This window comes from Balaenoptera acutorostrata, chromosome 10 (assembly GCF_949987535.1).
Source record: "Balaenoptera acutorostrata chromosome 10, mBalAcu1.1, whole genome shotgun sequence".
In the NCBI taxonomy this organism is placed as follows: Eukaryota; Metazoa; Chordata; class Mammalia; order Artiodactyla; family Balaenopteridae; genus Balaenoptera; species Balaenoptera acutorostrata.
The window spans coordinates 24,954,618-24,967,909 of NC_080073.1; the positions used below are offsets into that span (position 1 = coordinate 24,954,618).

General features: G+C 39.4%; 1 protein-coding gene across 21 annotated transcripts in view; it reads left to right on the top strand.

Moving 5' to 3' along the window:
• The window catches only part of MAGI1 (membrane associated guanylate kinase, WW and PDZ domain containing 1), a 622,042-nt gene that overhangs the window by 523,206 nt on the left and 85,544 nt on the right, over window positions 1-13,292 (top strand). For all 21 annotated transcript variants that reach the window (XM_028169082.2, XM_028169083.2, XM_007192408.3 and 18 more), the window contains 3 exons: window positions 2,120-2,177; window positions 5,139-5,236; window positions 12,042-12,134. In XM_028169082.2, the coding sequence (XP_028024883.2) occupies window positions 2,120-2,177; window positions 5,139-5,236; window positions 12,042-12,134 (249 nt within the window). The remainder of the gene's footprint in view (window positions 1-2,119; window positions 2,178-5,138; window positions 5,237-12,041; window positions 12,135-13,292) is intronic.

Here is a 13,292-nt window from a genome sequence, read left to right on the forward strand (position 1 = left end):
GTACTTTAGAAAAAAAAAAAATTGTAACGCCATCATTTTCTGGGCTTCAGTATTTTCTGCCATTTTCAACTTTTTAGAACCAAATGGCACATTGGAAGAAAAACATCTTCTGTTTTTAAATCGATGACCCGTTTCTATTTTAAGCTTTCAGAGACTAATTCGTATTATTAAGTTAATCACTACATGGGAAGTGAGAAATCTATCTTTTCAATTTTAAATGAGTTTTAGCTTGAAAAACTGGAACATTTCTGGAGTTTGCTAATCTGTCCCAGAAGATGTGTTTAATTTTACAAACGTCCAGAAATACCAGTTGACCGACCTCATGTCTTAACTCTAGCATGTAAATTGTTGAGTAGGTGACAGGGCAAAGTCAGAGGTGGCTTCTTATCTTGTAGCCTCCTTGGACCTCCATCAAAGCACTTACCGTGTGATGTGTGAATTGTCTGCCCAACCAGTGCACTTGTAATTATCTTTGTGTACCTGGCACCTAGCATACCTTCAGGCAGACAGTAGGCACTAAATAAATGTTTGACAAATAATGGAATGAATTGAATTCTTAATTTTTTTCCCTATTTTATCTAAAGATAATCAGGCCATATATTAAGGTTGCAGATTTTGAAAAGAAGTTTGGTTAAACATGATGTGGTCCCCTCACACCCACTCACTCTTCTGCCCCACGGCAACACAAGCATATGCGTGGGCACCAATTTGCATTTTTCTAATCTTCTGGTTTCCCAACTCTTTGGAAATGTTTTCCTGGTTCGTTTGCATTTAAATGGTAATTTCCAGCATTGTAAGGGGAAACCATTTCCCAGGCATTTATTTGATTTGCATCAGTCCGCAAGATGCTGTGTATAAAAATGCCAAGTTATATCAACATCTGCACGTTGGCCCTGCCTTGCATTTTAGTAGCTTATGTCTCCCAGAATTCAAAGACTTCCTTAAAACCTGTGAAGTGTTTTGTTTTGTTTTGTTTAAAAAAAGGAAGCAAAGGGGGGAACCTGTCTCTTTGTTTGAAAACAAATAACATGTGGAGCAAAAACCATGAAATTAATGTCTCTTGATGTGCAGCCAAATCTGAGCAAAACATAAACTTTAAGTAATTAGCCTCTGTGTGTGTGTGTATGTGTGTGTATATGTGCACATGCACATGACTCCATTTCTTACCTTGAACCAAAAAAAAAAAAAAAAAAAAGGGAAGAAATTTAAGGAGAATTGCTGCTCTGCCTGAAGAATTGTTTAATGACGCAAAATACAATGTAGTTGCTTCTTTCACCAAATTATCTGGTGCAGTGGGCTTTTTCACAGTAGGTTCTTATTATGACAGAACCCACTATTACCTAGTTAATGAAGTCGCAACATTTGATATGAAACCTTATGAAGTTCGGTAGAGCACAGTTGAGTTTTCAGAAAGGCACACATATCCCCCAATGCCATTTTACCACCACATTTAAAGGAATAAAGTCTACCCCCTTAGGTAGTGAGTCTTGGAGAGCAGGACCTGTGTTTCTGCTTTCATAGGCACAGCCCCGGTGAAGATGGTCCTGTCCAGATATAGCAATTGAGTGATAGATGTGTGCAATTCAAAAATCCAACTCCAGGTGGCCATTTTTATTTACTCGATAGCATTTTAATTAGGAACAAGGAGAAAATAAGATGCAAATTTTAATTTATTCCGGGGAGAGCAGAAACGGCCCTATTGTATTGAAAATGAAAGGAAACATTCATCCATTTTTGCTTGTGTGATAAGGTAGTCTAGCAATAAAATGAGAAAATTGCAAATATTTAAAATAGGAACTAGGCGTTCGAGGCAAAACTTAACTATTTCCATTAAAATATCATTTAATAGTTGATTTAGAATGAAGGCACCTGAAACTGCATTTTATTAAGTTTCATCTGCTTGTGCAAAATATCAGGAAACAGTTGCTCTTCGTGTAGAAAATTACACCAATAAAATAATTCTCACTCTTTTTTTTTTTTTGGTTAGGATACGCAGTTTTAATTGGACTTAAGGCATTATTTTATGGGTCTTTCTTTTTCTGCCTAACCCAGGTGTTGAAAATCCTTAGGTTCTTCAAGAATATGCTCTTCTTGCTCTAAATGTTCTTTTCTTTTTCAGAACTGCCTGCTGGTTGGGAAAAGATTGATGACCCTGTCTATGGTATCTACTATGTAGAGTAAGTGCCTGTTGAAACATTTGAGTTTGCACCGTTCTGTAATCATGTACATTTATGCTGAACAGAGTTTGCCATTGTGATAAGGTACAAACAGAATAATAATAGTAACATAATTTTATAATGAAAAAATATTCAGCAAATCTAATGATGATAAATTATATTATAAAATTCATCAGGGCAGTATTCATGTCTTCTGTTTATCACTGTATTACCAAAGCCCAACATAGTCCTGGCCTATGGCAGGTACTGAATAATAAGTATTAGTTGAATGAATGAGAAAAGCAAGGAGTCAGTACACTGAGTATGGGTTGTTTATCTTCAGGAAAAGAATCAGTTTTGCCTATTTCTTGACCTGCTTAAGTCTGAAGTTCTCAGTAATCATTTATTTATTCATTCAGACTTTCCCGAAGAGTCAGACAGATCTAAATAATATATGAAATGCTGCCGCAATTAAGAAGGAAATTGAGAACTAGCCTAAGTGGCAAGACTGTGTAAGCCTCTTTGCCTTTACCATACCTGTGGCTCCTGTGTTCCATTTCTAAGAGTCTCAAACCCTCATCACTACCTCTCTACCATGTACCTTATTCTAGCAAGAGGCATACACTTGGTCCTTTCATCACAACCATATATTGGTAGCATGATACTCAAAGAAAATAAAAGAAACCTAAGTGGATAAACATTGAAAAAATGTTTTACATCATTTCCTCTGAGGAAGATGAGTAATAAATAATAAAAGATCTTACAAAAGAAACACATGCCATATAAATGTTCTGTCATCAAAATCCTACCTGCCACAATGAAGATAACATGGAATGCTTTCTATCACTCATGCTGCTGGCAATGAAAAGTTACTCATATAATACCCTGGTGATAGAAACGTATGATGCAACAATGCCAGGCCATAAAATGCTCAGCATCTTATTGTAAACAATTACAAGTTCAGTATAGCAAGTGTCCTTGGTCAGTACTCACATTGCCACCTCTTTACCTAACAGAAAGATTGGGGACTGGGGACATTAGAAAGGCAAACTTGAATGCCATTTGCAGCAACATGTTGCATCTAGAGATTATCATACTAAGTGAAGTAAGTCAGAAAGAGAAAGACAGATACCATATGATATCACTTATATGTGGAATCTAAAATATGACACCAATGAACCTACCTATGAAACAGAAACAGAATCACAGACATAGAGAGCAGAGTGGTGGTTACCAACGGGGAGGGGATTGGGGGAGGGATGGAGTAGGAGGCTGGGGTGAGCAGATGTAGCCTTTTACATACGGAATGGATAGCAGCAAAGTCCTACTGTATGGCACAGAGAACTATGTTCAGTGTCCTGTGATAAACCATGATGGAAAAGAACATTTTTTTTAAAAAGAATGTGTGTGTGTATATATATATATACATAGTTACATATATATATATGTATGTATCTATAACCAAATCACTTTGATGTACAGCAGTAATTAACACATTGTAAATCAACTATACTTCAATAAAAAAAATTTTTTAATTTTAAAAAATTTAAAAGAAAAAGAAAGGTGATCTTAGTCCTTTCTCTGACCCTCATAAAATTCCTCTGTGTGCCCTACAGATCCTTTTTCTCACAGATATACAGTGGAGCTCCTGTCTAATTGGGGCTCATTTTGAGTTCTCCCTCAAATAACTTGTGCATCAAAAGAGAAAAAGAATAGATGACTGCAGCTTTGATGGATAAAGAGACTTGGAAAGAGGGGCGAGTTGTTACCTTACCATACATTTCTCCTCCCTGTCTTCTCAGATCCATGTGCCTGTGAATGTTAGACTATATCTTAGCATGAAATTGCCTACCAGAATTAGGAAATAAACAAGTAGTCCTATAATAGGAATTAAGGGTAGTCAGTCTATCCACCCTACTTGACAAGCCTGTCTTTAAAAAATAAAGCCTGGCTTGAAAAAATATTTTGAGTTCTAAATAATCACATAATAGGAATATTTTCAAACTTCTTAGGAAGTATTATTTTGATGAAGGAAAAAAGATAGGAATATGTTTATGCTTGTGTGTCTGTGTGTTTGTGTACTATGTGTGTATGTACATATACATACACTAAATAAGGTGATGGCAAAAAAATATGCATTTGGATTTATATATATGTTTGTGCGTGTGTATGTGTATTTTTATCTTGCCTTGGCCTTATTAGTTTTGGAGCCATCTGAAGTATCTGGGTCTTTGTCACTTTGAGCACATCACATTTGCTTAGGTTAGCTGCATTTGGAGTCTTTTTGCCTAAGGCTTATCCTTTGAATCCTGACTCCACGCCTATTGATCAGAATAGTTGACAGATGTTGGTAGAGTCCTTCTTTTAACTTGATCGTTTGGGAAATGCTTATGCTTCCGTGAACTCTGTTGTAGAAAGTTACACAGAATTTCTGGCATTACTTATTACAGACAACACCACATCTTCACTTTAATCTCCTTTTAAAATAATTCTATAATCGACTTCTTGTTGAATTAAAGAAACACCCTCCTGTCACGTGATTCCTTGGGCATTTGGCAGAGTCGGTGGTTATAATCCTGGGACTTGAAAGCAGGCCAGTCTGAGCTTGAATCCTCTTTACTGTTGACTAGTTCTGTTTTGTTAGGTGAGCTGTTTCTTAACTGCTCAGAAACTTCCTTTCCTTATCCATAAAATAGGAATAAAAATAGGACCTCTATCGTAGCATTTATTGAAGATTTTTTAAATAAAATGCATGTAAAGCTGGTAACACAGTGCTTGGTACAAATAAGCAGTCAGTATCTGGAAACCATTCATTTTTGTTTTTATTTTATTGTATCTTCCTAACTGTGCTTTTTGACACAAGATGCTCAACATCTCAGACCACCTGTTTTGCTCAGGTCTAATCGAGGGACTTGGACTGATTGACTTTTGCTTGTGGGGTGCATTGTTTCCTAACTGAATGCAATCTGCCTTCTGCTCCAGCCACATCAACAGGAAGACCCAATATGAGAACCCAGTTCTAGAAGCCAAACGGAAGAAGCAGCTGGAGCAACAGCAGCCGCAGCAGCAACAGCCAGAAGGTTCGCTTTCCCCTGATCTGCGGGCCAAGGAGCTCCGGGCAAAGCCTGGGCGCTGACACCCCCGTGTGGTCAGAGCTGGCCACGAGCATCATGTCCTTTGCGGTGCTGGGGACTTGATGTCCTGGAAGGGTTGAGAGTAATGCAGAGCCTCTGCTAGATTCCATACCCTGAACCCGGACAGCTACAGTGGGGGGCCCAGTTTAAAAGCACCCAATCTCCACTCTAATTTAGAAAGGGGCTGCCGTTAGATTGGAGAAGAGTTCTGATGGTGAAAGAACTACCTTGTGCACAGCACCTGGTATCTAAATCCAAACCACTTTTAGCACTTTAAGAGGAGGTGCTGGGTATGAAACTAACTTTTACTTTTAGGAACATGACATATAAGAATCAGAAAACGCTGGTAGTTTTCAGTGCTTTTAAAAAATTACAAGTTAGTTCACGCTCTTCACAAAAATATGAACAATTCAGGAGTGGAGAACATTTAAGTTCTCCATTTAAGCCAGTGGAGGCCCTACTGGCTCCCGTCCCATTCTCAGCAATAAACACTGTGCAGAAATTTTCTGGGGATGTACAAATATGCATCTTTTTGCAAAAAGTAGATCATAATTTATATATATTAATATATTATGTATTTGTATATGTATTAGTTTTGTGACCTGTTTTTGTCACTTAAATATATTTCTTGCACAAATTTCAATGCTACTTAATATAGATTTACCTTGTAATTCTTTTTTTTAAACACCTTTATTGGAGTATAATTGCTTTACAGTGGTGTGTTAGTTTCTGCTTTATAACAAAGTGAATCAGCTATGTGTATACATATATCCCCATATCTCCTCCCTCTTGCGTCTCCCTCCCACCCTCTCTATCCCACCCCTCAAAGTGAACACAAAACACTGAGCTGATCTCCCTGTGCTATGCGGCTGCTTCCCACTAGCTATCTATTTTACATTTGGTAGTGTATATATGTCCATGCCACTCTCTCACTTCGTCCCAGCTTACCCTTCCCCCTCCCCGGGTCCTCAAGTACATTCTCTACATCTGCATCTTTATTCCTGTCCTGCCCCTAGGTACTTCAGAACCATTCTTTTTTTTTTAAGATTCCATATATATGTGTTAGCATACAGTATTTGTTTTTCTCTTTCTGACTTACTTCACTCTGTATGACAGTCTCTAGGTCCATCCACCTCACTACAAATAACTCAGTTTCGTTTCTTTTTATGGCTGAGTAATATTCCATTGTATATATGTGCCACATCTTCTTTATCCATTCATCTGTCGATGGACACTTAGGTTGCTTCCATGTCCTGGCTATTGTAAATAGTGCTGCAATGAACATTGTGGTACATGACTCTTTTTGATTTATGGTTTTCTCAGGGTATATGCCCAGTAGTGGGATTGCTGGGTCATATGGTAGTTCTATTTTTAGTTTTTTAAGGAACCTCCATACTGTTCTCCATAGTGGCTGTATCAATTTACATTCCCACCAACAGTGCAAGAGGGTTCCTTTTTCTCCACACCCTCCCTAGCATTTATTGTTTGTAGATTTTTTGATGATGGCCATTCTGACCAGTGTGAGGTGATACCTCATTGTAGTTTTGATTTGCATTTCTCTAATGACTAGTGATGTTGAGCATTCTTTCATGTGTTTGTTGGCAATCTGTATATCTTCTTTGGAGAAATGTCTATTTAGGTCTTCTGCCCATTTTTGGATTGGGTTGTTTGTTTCTTTAATATTGAGCTGCATGAGCTGCTTGTACATTTTGCAGATTAATCCTTTGTCTGTCGATTGATTTGCAAATATTTTCTCCCATTCTGAGGGTTGTCTTTTCATCTTGTTTATGGTTTCCTTTGCTGTGCAAAAGGTTTTAAGTTTCATTAGGTCCCATTTGCTTATTTTTGTTTTTATTTCCATTTCTCTAGGAGGTGGCTCAAAAAGGATCTTGCTGTGATGTATGTCATAGAGTGTTCTGCCTATGTTTTCCTCTAAGAGTTTTATAGTGTCTGGCCTTACATTTAGGTCTTTAATCCATTTTGAGTTTATTTTTGTGTATGGTGTTAGGGAGTGTTCTAATTTCATTCTTTTACATGTAGCTGTCCAGTTTTCCCAGCACCTCTTATTGAAGAGGCTGTCTTTTCTCCATTGAATATTCTTGCCTCCTTTATCAAAGGTAAGGTGACCATATGTGTGTGGGTTTATCTCTGGGCTTTCTATCCTGTTCCATTGATCTATATTTCTGTTTTTGTGCCAGTACCGTACTGTCTTGATTACTGTAGCTTTGTAGTATAGACTGAAGACTGGGAGCCTGATTCCTCCAGCTCCGTTTTTCTTTCTCAAGAAATTGCTTTGGCTATTCGGGCTCTTTAGTGTTTCCATACAAAGTGTGAAATTTTTTGTTCTAGTTCTGTGAAAAATGCCATTGGTAGTTTGATAGGGATTGCACTGAATCTGTAGATTGCTTTGGGTAGTGTAGTCATTTTCACAATGTTGATTCTTCCAATCCAAGAACATGGTATATCTCTCCATGTGTTTGTTTCATCTTTGTGTTTGTATCATTTTATCTTCCAGGTCATTTATCTGTTCTTCTGCCTCAGTTATTCTGCTATTGGTTCTTTCTAGAGAATTTTTAATTTTATTTATTGAGTTGTTCATCATTGTTGGCTCTTTCGTTCTTTTAGGTCCTTGTTAAATGTTTCTTGTATTTTCTCCATTCTATTTCCAAGATCTTGAATCATCTTTACTATCATTACTCTGAATTCTTTTTCAGGTAGACTGCCTATTTCCTCTTCATTTGTTTGGTCTGGTGGGTTTTCACCTTGCTCCTTCATCTGCTGTGTGTTTCTCTGTCTTCTCATTTTGCTTAACTTACTGTGTTTGGGGTCTTCTTTTCACAGACTGCAGGTTCATAGTTCCCGTTGATTTTGGTGTCTTCCCCCAGTGGCTAAGGTTGGTTCAGTGGGTTGTGTAGGCTTCCTGGTGGTGGGGACTGGTGCCTGTGTTCTGGTGGATGAGGCTGGATCTTTCTGGTGGGCAGGACCACGTCCGGTGGTGTGTTTTGGGGTGTCTGTGACCTTATTATGATTTTAGGCAGCCTCTCTGCTAATGGATGGGGTTGTGTTCCTGTCTTTCTAGTTGTTTGGCATAGGGTGTACCACACTGTAGCTTGCTGGTCGTTGAGTGGAGCTGGGTCTTAGCGTTGAGATGGAGATCTCTGGGAGAGCTTTCGCCATTTGATATTACGCGGAGCTGGGAGGTCTCTGGTGGACCAGTGTCCTGAACTCGGCTCTCCCACCTCAGAGGCACAGGCCTGACACCCGGCTGGAGCACCAAGACCCTGTCAGCCACATGGCTCAGAAGAAAAGGGAAAGAAAAAAAAGAAAGAAAGAAAGAAGGAAGGAAGGGAGGGAGGGAGGGGGGAAAAGAAAAGTTAATAAAATAAAAAAATTTTTTTTATTAAAAAAAAAAGTAATTTAAAAAAAGGAAGAAAGAAAGAAGAGAGCGGGCTTCCCTGGTGGCGCAGTGGTTGAGAATCTGCCTGCTAATGCAGGGGACACGGGTTCGAGCCCTGGTCTGGGAAGATCCCACATGCCACGGAGCAGCTGGGCCCGTGAGCCACAATTGCTGAGCCTGCGCGTCTGGAGCCTGTGCCCCGTGACGGGAGGGGCCGCGATAGAGAAAGGCCCGCGCACCGCGATGAAGAGCGGTCCCCGCACCGCGATGAAGAGTGGCCCCCGCTTGCCGCAACTGGAGAAAGCCCTCGCACGAACCGAAGACCCAACACAGCCAAAAATAAATAAATAAATAAATAAATAAATAAGAAAATCCTTTAAAAAAAAAAAAAAAAAAAAAAAAAAAGAAAGAAGAGAGCAACCAAACCAGAAAAACAAATCCACCAATGATAACAAGCGCTAAAAACTATACTAAAAAAAAAAAAAGGACAGACAGAACCCTAATACAAATGGTAAAAGCAAAGCTATACAGACAAAATCACACAAAGAAGCATACACATACATATACACTCACAAAAAGAAAAAAAGGAAAAAAAAAGATATCTATATATATTAAAAAAAAAAAGTAAGAGAGCTACCAAATCAATAAACGAATCTACCAATGATAATAAACTCTAAATACTAAACTAGGATAAACATAAAACCAGAAACAAATTAGATGCAGAAAGCAAACCCCAAGTCTACAGTTGCTCCCAAAGTCCACCACCTCAATTTTAGGATGATTTGTTGTCTATTCAGGTATTCCAGAGGTGCAGGGTACATCAAGTTGATTGTGGAGATTTAATCCGCTGCTTCTGAGGCTGCTGGGAGAGATTTCCCTTTCTCTTCTTTGTTCGCACAGCTCCTGGGGCTCAGCTTTGGATTTGGCTCTGCCTGTGCGTGTAGGTCGCCTGAGGGCGTCTGTTCTTCGCTCAGACAGGACAGGGTTAAAGGAGCAGCTGATGAGGGGACTCTGGCTCACTCAGGCTGGGGGGAGAGAGGGGTACGGAATGTGGGGCGACCCTGTGGCATCTGAGGCCAGCATGACATTGCAACAGCCTGAGGCATGCCGTGTGTTCTGCCAGGGAAGTTGTCCCTGGATCACGGGACCCTGGCAGTGGCGGGCTGCACAGGCTCCCGGGAGGGGCGGTGTGGAGAGTGACCTGTGCTCGCACACAGGCTTCTTGGTGGCTGCAGCAGCAGCCTTAGTGTCTCATTCCCATCTCTGTTGTCTGCACTGGTAGCCGCGGCTCACGCCCGTCTCTGGAGCTCATTTAGGCAGTGCTCTGAATCCCCTCTCCTCGCGCACCCTGAAACAATGGTCTCTTGCCTCTTAGGCAAGTCCAGGATTTTTCCCGGACTCCCTCCTGGTCACGCAGCCAACCCCAGTCCTCTCCCTGGGATCTGACGGAAGCCTGAGCCTCAGCTCCCAGCCCCCGCCTGCCCCAGCGGGTGAGCAGACCAGCCTCGGGCTGGTGAGTGCTGGTCAGCACCGATCCTCTGTGCAGGAATGTCTCCCCTTTGCCCTCTGCACCCCTGTTGCTGCGCTCTCCTCTGCTCCGAAGCTTCCCCCCTGCCACCCCCCACCCCCCGTCTCCGCCAGTGAAGGGGCTTCCTAGTGTGTGGAAACTTTTCCTCCTTCACAGCTCCCTCCCAGAGGTGCAGGTCCTGTCCCTATTCTTTTGTCTCTGTTTTTTCTTTTTTCTTTTGCCCTACCCAGGTACATGGGAAGTTTCTTGCCTTTTGGGAAGTCTGAGATCTTCTGCCAGCGTTCAGTAGGTGTTCTGTAGGAGTTGTTCCACATGTAGATGTATTTCTCTTGTATTTGTGGAGAGGAAGGTGATCTCCATGTCTTACTCCTCCGCCATCTTGAAGGTTTCCTACCTTGTAATTTTTAATGACTGCATAATATTCCCTTTTATGAATCTCTGCACTTCATTTAGCCATCTATTTATTAATAGATGCTTAGGTTTTTCCTCATTTTTCATTGCAGTCTTTAAAAATAATAGGCTTAGTACCCCTTCAATGTAATATGTGAATATTAGGTATATGAATATCAAGTATAATACTTCTCTTATTTTAATATTGAATATAATAAATATAGACCATAGCATGGAAGTTGGCAAACTTTTTCTGTAAATGGCCATATAATAAATACTTTAGGCTTTGCTCTTCATACAATCTCTGTTAAAACTACTCATCTCTGCCCCTATGATATGAAAACAGCTACAGACTATATGTAAACAAGTGGACATGGCTGTGTTTCAGTAAAACATTATGTGTGAACACTAAAATTTGAACCTCATGTAATTTTCATGTGTTACAAAATATTCTTTTTAGATTTTTTTCAATCATTTAAATATGTAGAAACCATTCTTGGCTTACAAGCTTTACAAAAATAGACATTGGGACCAATTTGGCCTGTAAGCCATAGTTTGGCAACCACTGCCATAGACTATATTTTAGAGAAAGCGTGTTTGTATGTGTCTGTGTGTGTGTGAGTATACTCACCCATGGAAAAGGTCTCCTTTCTACCTTAATCTCTTTCTATTTAAAATTTTTTTTATGAGTTTGGGGAATGGGAGTGTACAATTTAAATATGAGTGTTAAAATTGAGTGTACATGTACAACTGACTATGTTTGCTTAGCTGGAAAAGTGACTTTGGGGTAGATCTCAAGGGTCACTCATAGTGGGTTATTTCTGGGCCTCTAAAGTGAGTACGACTTAGTCAGGACTCAGGAGTTTTAGTAATGGGTCCCATTTGGGTTTGAGAGATAATAGGGGATAGCACCTTAGCAAACTGCTAAAATCCACCTTCACTACCCAAGACAAGCAGGCTTCAGCAGCCCAGCCTAGGTCTAAATTGCATTAGAGAAGTTTCTCCCATATTGGGCCAGCTTTAGTTGACTCTATATCTTTCCTGATATTTTTTACTTGGTCTCACTTTGTACTCTCCAGCCAGAGAGAGCTGGAGAGTTTATTAGTTGTATTTTTATTGGTTTTATTTCTGTCCTCAAAGATCTTAGGAGAAAGAGACAGGAACATAAGCATGCGCACGCGCGCGTGCACGCTCGCACACACACACACACACACACACAGTGGGAGAGACCTTATTATCCTTAACATAGAGTGGGGTCAGATACCAGTTTCTTTTCAATCGAAGCTCTCTGCTTCTGGTTTTATAGGTTTGGGTAGTTTTATAATTAAGTTTTATAATGAAGAAGAAGGTGAATCCTAAGTACGTCGACCTAAGTAAGTAATCTTAAGTAAGCAATTGGAAGGAAAAACAGCAAACTGTTTCTTGTCTTCTTGTAGAATGGACAGAAGATCATTCATCGCTTGTGCCTCCTATTATTCCAAACCACCCCCCAAGCAATCCGGAGCAGGCCAGAGAAGCTCCACTTCAGGGTAAAGTGTTATTATAATTGCATCCTAATTTGGCTCAAAATTTTAATTTTTTTGAAGAACCTTTAAAGAGTGGAATCTTGTAACTCCCAAGTCATTCCAAATAATTGTTCCTAGACAGTTCTTTGTTGTGGGCTGTCCTGTATGTATTGTAGGACACTGAGCAGCGTTCCTGGCCTCTACCCACTAGATGCCAGGAGAATCCCTCCCACTTTGTCACAAACAAGTCCCCAGATATTGCCGAATGCCCCTGGGGGGGCAAAATCATCTTAGAGTTGTGAATCCTTGATTTAGAGACCACAGATATTTAATATTGTGTTAAGTAAGATACACTGAAAATTCAGCAATTCAAGATTCTAGTCAACGTATATGCTTTTGACTAAGATTTTCTTGTAAATGTAAAATGGTTTGATATTATTGTGTTTTAAACTCTAACCTCTATTCTTGCTGCAGTTTTGGCATTTATGCATGTTTTATATCGCTTCATTGCGTCTCACTTATTTACATTCACAAGTAGTATGCATCCCCTACAGAGATTCATTTTTGAAAATTGGAAGCTCCAGAATCTTGCTACTTTCAGGCCTCATTACTCTTAAGGGATAGAAAAGGTTTTGGGGTTTTTTGTTTAGTTTTTTTCTTTTAAATAAGAAAAATAGAACAAGCATCATATTTGATAGTGTTGAGGAGTTTGTGTTACAGAACCCTTTAAAAAAACTGTAAAATTTGTGTTCCTTCTCTCTACATTTTAAAAGAAATAAATAATTGTGTTAGACATTAAAAGATAAGTAGAATAACTCTTTTCCCTAATATTCATTCCTCCTTTATAATTTTTATAAGAAAAATTGTTTCCCTTTTAGCTGATATTGTCATGAGATTGGTATTAATATCAACTTATATAAAATAATTTCATACTTTTCTATGGTGTTAATGGTTTTAATACAGATAGAACATAGAAGATAATAACATATTAATTCATATCAACATGATTGTGGCCTGCGTTGTATTTTTTTAAATATGAAATTCCTCTGCAGCCTCATGTTGTCTTATTTTCCTGCTCATGGTAAGTTAGCTACACTAACTTTTCAGTTCCTTGAACCTCTTTTCAATTCCTTAAATCAGCGAAACTATGGACCACATCAGGGCCTTTGCATATGCTGTTCC